General features: G+C 39.9%; 1 protein-coding gene across 7 annotated transcripts in view; it reads left to right on the forward strand.

The window, feature by feature from the left end:
* pde1cb (phosphodiesterase 1C, calmodulin-dependent b) overlaps nt 1-10,718 on the forward strand; it is a 110,461-nt gene that overhangs the window by 46,175 nt on the left and 53,568 nt on the right. For 4 of the 7 annotated variants that reach the window (XM_085139454.1, XM_085139457.1, XM_085139458.1 and 1 more), the window contains one exon: nt 3,853-3,879. The exons of the other annotated variants lie outside the window; for them this stretch is intronic. In XM_085139454.1, coding sequence (XP_084995580.1) covers nt 3,853-3,879 — 27 coding nt within the window. The remainder of the gene's footprint in view (nt 1-3,852; nt 3,880-10,718) is intronic. 7 annotated transcript variants of the gene reach the window in all.

Below are 10,718 nucleotides of genomic sequence, written 5' to 3' on the forward strand. Positions count from 1 at the left end.
TGGATAAAAAGAACCAAAATGTAATGCCTCCATATGAGGGCAGAGAGTCTCAGGAGGTTAAAATATCAGCACCTCGCCATATAACTCTTTTGGCAAGGTGTACAGGCCAGACAATGAGGTAAAAGTGTCATGAATTCTGATTTGAGCATTCCGATTGAATCTCTATCTTATTTAGGACCACATTCAGTGTAAATATCTATCCCTCCATGCACTTTCTTCTGCTTATACGGGGGCAGGAGCCTAAGCAGAGAAGCCCCGCACTCCCTATCCCTGACCACCTCCTCCAGCTTGTCAGAGGGAAAACCAAGCAGTCCCAGGATGGCCAAGAGATATAATCTCTCCAGCGACTCCTGAGTCTTCCTGGTGGGACATTCCCAAAACACCAACCCCAAGAGGCATCCTTGTCAGATGCCTAAAACACCTCAACTGGCTCCTTTTGATGTGGCAGCTCTACTCTGAGCCTTTTCCAAATGGCTGAACTTCTCACCCTATCTCTAAGGGAGAGGCCAGCCACCCTTCGAAGAAAGCTCTTTTACCTATTTCTGTATCCTTAATCCTGTTCTTTTGGTCACTGCCTGAATCTTGTGACCATAGGTGTGGTTAGGTTTGCAGATTGACCGGCAAATTGAATGCTTCACTTTTACGCTCAGCTCTCTCTTCACCACGACGGACCAGTACAGCATCCGCATCACCGCAGCCACAGCCCCAATCCGTCAATTGATCTCCCACTCCCCTCTCCACCCACTTGTAACCCTTAGAAGTCCTCTACTTGGGTTAGTAACACCGGTACTGCAAACTGCTCCAGTGCGAGCTGGAGGACACCACTTGATGAAGCAAACAGAACCACATAATCTGCCACCACATCAAAGCAGAGATGGGATTCTGAGATTGCCCAAGTTGAAGCCTTCCACCACTTGGCTACACCTAGAAATTCTGTCCATAAACTTTATGAACAGAATTGGTGACAAAGGGCAGCCCTGGGGGAGTCTGACACCCACCAGGAATGAGTCTCACTTATTGCCAGCTAAGCAGACCAAGCTCTTCCAATGGTTCTATAAGGATCAAATGGCTCGTAGCAATGGGCCAGACACGCCATACTCCTGCGCCTCCCACAGAACATTTCTAGGGACACGGTCTAATGCCTTCTCCAAGTCCACAAAATACATGTAGACTCGCAAACTCCCATGCACCCTCAAGTACCCCCCGAGAGGGTAAAGAACTGGTTCAGTGTTCCACGACTGGGACGAAAACTGCATTGTTCCTCCTGTACCTCATGTTCGACTAACAGATGGACTCTCCTTTCCTGCACCCTGGCGTAGACTTTCTCAGGTTGGCTGATGAGTGTGTTCCGCCTATAGTAGGAGCACACGCTCTGGTCCCCCTTCTTAAAGATGGGAACCACCAACCCACATCCACCCTGAGGCCCTGCCAACAAGGAGTTTAACTGCCTTAGTGACTTCACCGCCAGTGATGGACGAGTCGTCTCCCTTGACCCCCGTGGAAATATCATGTTTAGTTTATTTTAAGGTTACATTTACTATAATGTTTAACCTTTATATGGTAAATGGTAAATGGCCTCGCTTTTACTATTCCCCCCTAGGGACCCCAAAGCGCTTTACACACCCAGTCATCCACCCATTCACACACTGGTGCAGGCAAGCTACAGTTGTAGCCACAGCTGCCCTGGGGCAGACTGACAGAAGCAAGGTTGCCATATTGCACCATCAGCCCTTTTGGCCAACACCAGTAGGCCAGCTGGTGTCTTGGTGAAGTGTCTTGCCCAAGGACACAATGACCGAGACTGTCCGAGCCGGGGGCTCGAACCGGCAACCTTCCGATTACAAGGCGAACTCCCAACTCTTGAGCCACGATCACCCTTTATAATTGTGATAATTCCTAGAATTCTCTGACCATCCTCACTTCTTGTCCACATCTAATTAGAATTAATTAGAAGACCCACGCACCAAAAGAGGGTAAAAGGGCAAAACCTGTGACCTAAGATTAGAAAAAAGAAATAATGCATTATTAGTTCTGCTTTTGCCTCCTGACTTTCCCCGTAGTTACTTAATGTAGTATTGATCTGTCTTTTAGGTCTCATTAATATATTTCCCCTAAAACGATTTATTTAGTCTTTCTTTGTATTGTTTACCCTGTTAAACTGTGGAACTTCATTTTGTTTTCATTTCAATGGCTTCATCAACCCTAAATGATTTATTCATTCTTCCTTTCCCACTAATTTCAAGGGAGCTCTCAACATTTCTTTACGGGGATTAACTTCCTTAGCTTGCAGTTTTGCACTGAGCTCTAAAAGATTGATACTGAAAGCAACGGAGGAGCAAATCAAGCTAAGTGCTGTGAATTGTGCCTGACTAGAATTTAAATAGATGTCTGTAGTCAAACAGTTGTGAGTTTATGCCTCCCCCCAGTTTGCTGTCATGAGTGCTGTAAGTGTGTGTGAGTGAGTGTGTGTATGACCTCAGCTTTTAGAGCCATGCTGTTATCACTTCATGGAGGTGTGGGTGTGTTTTAGGGCCAAACGTAAGTGATAGTACAATAGGTGTGTTAATGTAGCTGTGTAGGTTTCCCAATGTTTGTACGTGTGTGTAGAAGTAAGGTTGGTGGGATCGAGTGGAGTTTGAATGCCGTGTATGTGTGTGTGTGTGTCTTTTTGCATATTGGTATGACACTCTTAAATCCCTTTTCTGCATAAGTGATTGTAAGCATTTGCATTCTTACTTCTCTTTACTGTAACAGTAGACTCAAAAAAGTAGACTCTAAAGCTCTTCACTTATTTACAGATAACTGTTATAATGTACCCATTTGATACAGCATCAGTGAAAAAGTTTCTTATTTTAATGAGTCACTATTTTATTCTAATCGTACTGCTTTTTATGTTGGCAGTCAAGTGTTAGGAATTAGATCCACTGAACATGTGTTAAATTGCCCATTTCATCTCAATAAATGCCATGAGCAGGCTTGCATTTGTGAGATTTGATCATTTACACTATTGATATGCCTCAATTCTAGTAAGCCATGAAGTTGATGATGCAGTTTGCAATTAAGTTTATATACAGATCAGTGATAAATGAAAAGGAAAAAAAACTAAATTAAATGAATTGTTTTAGCAAGCTGTTGGGCCACCATATGCACATTAAAGACTTTTTAATACACCTTAGTATCGATTCCCTGCCTCTGGAACGCCACTGGAGAGAGCAACACATTCCTTATTTGGCATTTTGATGATTGCAGTGGAGAGCAATGTCACTCGAAACTCTCAGTCAAGATCTGGTAAATGCAAAGGCCATAGCACATGATTGTACCCTCAAAATGGGGACATTGCCATCCTGGAAGAAAACACTCCCGTCAGGACTGAAATATGTCTTCCTAGGATAAAGCTGATCACTTTAAAACAACTTTGTGTTGCCATGACCTTTTCCTCTAAGGAGAAATGTGGAGCCTTACCATTTGAGCAAAATGCTCAGTAAAGCATAACGGAGCCACGTCATGTCTTCAATATAGGGTTCCTGAACCCTGGAGCTTTTTCCTTTTAATTTGATAACTGATCTGTATTATTTTGGATTCTCAGTTTTACTTCATATTCATTAAAATAAGCATTATAAAGTGTAAATGTGTAGTTCTTTCCTTTGTTAAAAAAAAAATCAGATTGTGCTTGGTTCATATGACAGGGCTGCATCTTTTATTAAATTTTCAGCTCAAGAAAGATAGCGATAGCGCAGTCATTTGTATATTCTTTATAGTGTAATGTTCAGCTGGTTTTTGCATGACCCTGATGTCTTTTCGTCCTGTCTTTCCGAAGCCTCATTCTCCTCGTGTTTGTTCTTTCTCTGGCAGGCGCAAGTACAAGAAGACATCCCAGAGGTAAGACTTGCTGCTGGGACTGGACCTCCTCCTTTTGCCCTGTGCCTACCCATCTCTCCTTCATATTTTACCCCTTCCACTTTCTGCCTGTATTGTTTTCATTTCCTGCCATCTGCATCACCGGACCTTAGGAAATAACTTTTTATTAATATTATTATTATTAATTATTCATTGTTGCTTTCAGTGCAAAAACACTTTTGCAGTATTGTTATGAATGTCTAATTTAAATAAAGGTTGTTGTTGTTATTATTATTATTATTATGATTAGTATCTTATTATTATTGTTATTATTATCCCCCTGTTCACCACCTTAAATCCCGAGAGCCACATATAGTACCTAAACAAGTAAAGCACACCTTGTCACACTTGCGGGCATTCACAGATACTCTTGCTTTCACTCTCTTTTTCCCTCTTGGGTTGATTCAAGTGTCGACTGAGTAGAATGGATAGAAATCAGGGCGACACAGCTTACCATAGAACACGCACACAACTTGAAAGCCTGACAGATAACTCAATGTTATCTTCATTTTTATTAAACTTTCATTTGTTTTCTTCTGTTGGAGATGCTCAGGGGAAATCAGGCTCTGCATTACGTGAGACTTGAATGCATTTATTTACAAGAGTGAAAGCGGGGATTAATTAATGTCGCTAGATAAATGGGTAATGTAGGTTTAAGTGTCATTTATTACAGATGTTACTGCATTGAATATTAAATGGGTGTCATGTGTTTTTTTTCAGTTATGTATCTGGTTATTTTTTCTTGGTGCAACAGACATGTTTTATTGCTTGGTGACCCAAAAGGTCTAAAACTAAAAGGCTTTATACATACCTTCAAAAATGTGCCACATAGTCAAATGGTAAGGTTCTTTTGTGGTGAATGAAATTTGTACCTGATGTATTGTTTGAGACAGTCTTCCTACATTCTTTATAAAAGAGTAATGTCTTTTCTCAAAATAAACAATATACCTTGTTGAATGAAAAAATAATTTTATTGAAGTTTTTCTAGAAATTATTTTTTTCAGCATCGACAGTATATGTGTCAAAAATCAGCATTATCACTAAGATTTGTGCTCTCTTAAAATTTTTTGTGCTCTAATATTAATTCACACTCACCGGCCTCTCTTCGTATACCTTTTAGTTATAACTCACTAGCACCAGGTTGGACTCCATTTGGCTTCAGAACCACCTTAATACTTCATGGCACAGACTGTGCATTCCTGTCAGTTTGAAGCACTCCGACCATTCCCCTCTCAACTTTGGCACCAACAAGTCATTTTCTCCCAGAGAACTGCCACTCACTGGATTTCTCTTTTTCAGACCATCTATTAACCCTAGAGATGGTTGTACAGGAATAGAATATCCCAGTAGATCAGCAGTTACACTCAGACCAGCCTGTCTTGCATCAGCAATTGTGTCATGTTATGTCACTAAAATCGCCTTTCTTCCTCATTCTAGTAAACTACAGCAGGTTGTCTAGACCATGTCTATATGATTAAAGGCATTGAGTTGGCAATTAGATATTAGTGCTTACAAGCAGTTGATGGCAGGTAAGTGTACATGTTATGTATATGACCCACATAACACAACAACATCATTGTCAAATATTTTCAGCTTGCTTATTTAAGTTTAAACCTTATAAAAGTCACAAATGTGGCAATTTCTCAACTGCAAATTATTGTGTCCAAAACCAACAATGTCTTAAGCCATGTCCACATAAAAAGCAAGCTGCTTTTCACCTGCTTCTTTAAAATGGACAGTTGGTTACAAGGGGAATGTTCTAGGCTCTGGTTGCATCATATGTCAGCCAGTGTTATCTTTCGCTCCATTCAGTACTTGCTTTTATCACTTGCTTCACTTGCTTGTTTTTTGTTTTGACTATCATCACTACAGTGACATTTCATAGAGTCTCCGGTGGCTAAATAGCTGCTAGTCTCTTCCTGTGTGTATGCCGGTATAGACAAAAGTATCTAACTTTCCCATTCAGTTTTTTTTATTGAAAAATAGGAAAAACAAAGTTAAAAAAAAACAAACATTAAGACAATTTCAGTCATACCTCTAAAGTGTATTCTTTCATGGAATATAGTGCTTCTTTTTCTACCTACGTTTACACCATTTGCACAAATCACAATCAGTAGTAAACAAGAAAATTGTAAACACTCCACAAAATGAATTTCAAAACATTTTTTTTGTTGCAGCCTGTTTTATGGCACTTTCCTGGGAACTGATGGATTGCTGCACAGTCAGAGAAATACTGCTCATGTTATTGGCACAGTGTGTGGTCGTTTAGAGTGGTATAGCCTTAGCTGTTGGAAACTCCTTCTCTCTCCCTGCCGCAGTCTCTCTATCGTTCTCGCTCTCTTCGCTGGGTGGGTGAGTTCCTGTGTGGAGGAGCCGGGTGATTGACAGCTCCATATGTGTCTGTGTAATTACGGCCGGGCTAATTGGCAGAGAGGAACACTGGGAAATTGTTATTACTGACACACCAGGACAACCCCTTATACACACAGATGGAAGCAGAGACTGCCCTCCTCACAGAGGGAGGCATGGAGTGACGAGGGAGAGGAATGTTTGTGTGAATGTGCACATAGAAAGGAGGTTAAGAGGGATGAAAGTAAAGCTGTAAAAAGAATAGAAAATAGTCTGTGTAGGCCTATGATTGTGTGTTTTATCTGGGGTTGGTGCTGGAAATAGGGAAACAGTTTGCCTACTTTTGTATAGGTTATCATTTTTGATCACATGATCTCTATTGTGTTCTGCTCTTCTCTTTCAACAGTTGGCAGGTTGGTAAGCTCCGCCTCCCACTTAGTTACTGTTGCTGTGGTTGTCAAGCTTTCCATTCATAGCACAGCACATCTGCAATTTACAAAGATAGCAATGGCAGGTTTCATTTTGGAATTTTTGGAGCAATAATCCAAATTTAAATCCAAAGTTATTTAAGACTAAAACAAGCTAACTGTTGCTGTTTTATTAATAATAAAGAAGGCTTTTATTAAGAGTACATATAAAAGCTAGAATAACAAAAACAGCTTTTTCGTGTTATGTGTTTTGCACTTAGCCTCAGCAGTTAGCTGGCCTTAAATGATGATTACAATAAATACAGTTAATAGACTACAACATTTTTTGTTGTTATTGTCATTGTATGCGTAGTTTATAAAGACAGAGGTAAGATTTATGCTTCATTGCAAACCTTACAACACTCTTAATCCATTAACTGGTCAGAAACCTTATTTGATTTCATTCAGTTTGGCTTCCTCCGGCTCACTGTGATGTTGTCAAACCACATGGATTTCTTTCAGCCCATCAGTGAAGATCAGATTATGTCACAGATAGTGACATCATGGCATCTTACCCCCTAAGCCCCAACCTCAACCCTAACCCTTTTAACTTGTAATGCTTAGAAATGTATTAGACTACGTGGCATAAAAACAAGAAAAGGTTTTAGAAATCTGTCTTTTAGAAACTTGTATACAATTACGTATACGGCAAATAACAAACTGATTTCATGTTTTTATTGCCATGTTTGGGCTGGCACGCTGGATGTTTTTGAGAAATTAAAATCAAAATTAAATCAAAAAATGAATCAAAAATTTATAATAAGCATTACTTTAAAAAAGAAAAAAACATTTTGTAAAACAGTAAGTTTAAAAATGTATGTATAACAGAAATAATTATATTTTAATGTTAGGCAAGAAATAAAAAATAAACAACCAGCAACGATAAGTCTGTCATCACGGCCGATGTCAAGAAGCAATGCGGTTAATTTCCTCCCACCATCCAAAGACATGCAGTTTGTGGGAATAGGTTAATTGGATAATCCAAATTGCCACTAGGTGTGAATGTGCGAGTGAATGTGAGTGCGAATGGTTGTCTGTCCCTGTGTGTTGGCCCTGCGACAGACTGGCGACCTGTCCAGGGTGTACCCCGCCTCTCGCCCTATGACAGCTGGGATAGGCTCCAGCGCCCCCCGCGACCCTGAAAAGGATAAGCGGAAGCGGATGGATGGATGGATGGATGTTAGGCATGTAATTTTCATTAAAGAAGTGATTGAGGGAAACTGTGGCATAAACCTTACATTGGGTGGTGGCCTTATAAATTTATTAAGCACTGTATACATGGTAAATTGACTGCCCTCAGTTTGCAGCCTGAAACTGAAAAATGAAACTGAAAAAAGAAGTACTGAATATTTCAGTGAGTGCCAGATACACACTAAGACCTTACAATCCTGTTACTGACCATTCACTAAATCCACCAGTGGATGAGGTTTAGTGAATGGTTTGTTTGAAATCTGTTACTTCTTTGACTAATCCCTCTGAATGTGTCAGAAAGCAGATTGATTGGAGCCACTAGGAGGAAAAGAGCACTTTCTCTTATGTTTACCAAAAAGGCATTGATCATCTGAACGCTACCACTTACAGTGATTATTCATCAACCGCCAAAAGCTACAAGTAGAGGACTTGAGTGTCTCTTTGTATTTTATGACAAGCGCCTGAATGCTACTCTGAATTAAACATGCTTTTACTTAAGCCTGTAAATATGCTACAGTGCTCACTGCTTGTAGTTTAGCTTTTAAGTGTTTTGCCATCTGATCCAGACAGGCCTCCAGCCTTACATGGTCTTTGTAAGTAACTGTGTGTGTATGTGTGTGTGCGCGCGTGTGTGTGTGTGTGTGTGTGTTTATACAAGGGTTTTTTTGGTTGTTTTTTTTTCTCATTTAGCCTTCTCGTGGTTAGTGTTTTGGTCCAGATCACAGCCTTTAAAACTGTCCAAGGCCTTACATCATGTTCTCTGTGGCAAAACTGTCTTGCACTTTTTCAGCACAAGCCAGTCGTTTCCTCTCTGGCATAAATATCAGACACCCTGTCTATGTATATTTTATGAATGCCAGTTTGTGTAGGACAGATTTTCAGGGATATATATATATATATATATATATATATATATATATATATATATATATATATATATATATATATATATATGACATCTTGTTTGTATTGTCTTTATTTTGTGTTTTAATTACCTATAATCCAAATTTTATTTTCTTCTCATACTGTAGTTGTGATTCACCAACTAAAAAAAGTATCAAATCAAATCTAAGCTCCACTTGATTGCATTCGCAGATCTGCATCAAATTTCTAACAAAACCATTTAATTTTCCCTTTCTTGTTATTACTTAGAAAAACCCTTCTAATACTATCTGATCGCTCATTGATAGCTGAAATTTGAATGCCAAGTAATAACCACATTTCTTACTACCGAACCTCAGCAACAGTTCAAGGCACCTCTGTCTACATAAACTCAAAGTTTTTGAACAGACAATACAGATTACAGGCGACAATATGACTGACAGAAAATAAAAAATAAAAATGAATAATATTAAGGAAAAAACTGGGACATGTCTTTAGGAAAATTCAGGAGAATCTTTGGAGGCCTTATACAGTTTTAAACTATGATTGTATTTTTTTTAATCAGTATACACTTGACCATGTTGAAGATTCACTGCACTAAGATTTGTTATCAGTCTTCATTCTGTATATCTACTTGTACAGCAATATTAATCCACCTGCCTGACTTTTCTTTTAATATGGTCTCATCAGAACATGGATACTGGACCTCCTGGGGTATTTGTTGTTGGCGCTGGGATGCTGGCATTAGATCATTTGGGTCCTAAAGGGTTGCAGGGTGGGACTCAGTAGATTGTGCCATTTCTGGAACATTGTCCTGATGCTGATTTGGACTGGGATCAGAGAAGCTCAAGAGCCAAGTAAATATTGGGCTCTTTGTCCTGTTTTGAAGCATAACTCAACAGTTTTTGGCACATTTTCCTCCTGGGAGAGGCAGCTGATCATGAAAAGTGCCTTTGCCGCTGGGACATGTTGTATTTTCTGCAATGTTTAGGGGGGTCATACGTGTCTAATATCTACATGACAACAGGACACAAGGTTTCCCATGGCATTGTGACACTGCGTTGTAACAAGTGATCAATGTTATTTGCTTCACCTTTCAGGGGTTTTAATTGGTGACACTGATTTGTGTCATTATGTAGTAAATCATAGAAATAAAAATATAAATAAAATGAATGGTGAATTAAAAAAAGACAGCTCATTGACAGAAGAAAAAAGGCAACGAGCAATAGAGAGGTGGACAGATATAGTCAGGCTGAGAGTCACAGGGGAAAATTGAACTCTTTGCTTAATATCAGTAATCACGGAGCAAATCCTGGGATTGGCATTTCAAGAACAGCCCATTATAAGCCATTACCCGAGCCTCTCTGTCTCTCTTATCTGCGGTCTAAGGCCATTTGTCAGTCACCACAGCTATTGGCCTGTCTATTGAAGAGGATTCATTTGGAGCAACATTTGTGTATTGTTATATTGTTATTGGTTTGTTATGAGTGGATTCGTCGGCCACTGGAACAAATATAATCATGTCTTTTAAAACAACTCGATTGTCTTTTGAGCAGTAAAGAGCTGGGGCAATTAGAACGGCAATAAAGATGATGATGTGCTGAGATAATAGATGAAAAACAGAGATGATGTCATTAGTCACCTAAAAATTAGAAACACAAATTTCACTTCAGGCTCACTTGTGATAACAGCCTCATTTTAAACATTAATTATTATTATGAATTACACATTTATGATTGCTTAGAATACGTGAGCAATTTTTTACATTATCCCGAAAGTAGCAGAAGTAGCTACGTGGCTACGTGCAGCGGGGCTAGGGGAGGGTCTGTGCTGACGGACGGGGGTTACTGACCTGGTAGCCTGGCTGCCCTTGGGTGGGTCCGGGACGGGCGTGAGGTTCTGGGGGCGCTCCGGCTCTGGCCTGGGGCCCTG

The sequence above is a fragment of the Neolamprologus multifasciatus genome, chromosome 18 (assembly GCF_963576455.1).
Source record: "Neolamprologus multifasciatus chromosome 18, fNeoMul1.2, whole genome shotgun sequence".
NCBI classification, from domain to species: domain Eukaryota; kingdom Metazoa; phylum Chordata; class Actinopteri; order Cichliformes; family Cichlidae; genus Neolamprologus; species Neolamprologus multifasciatus.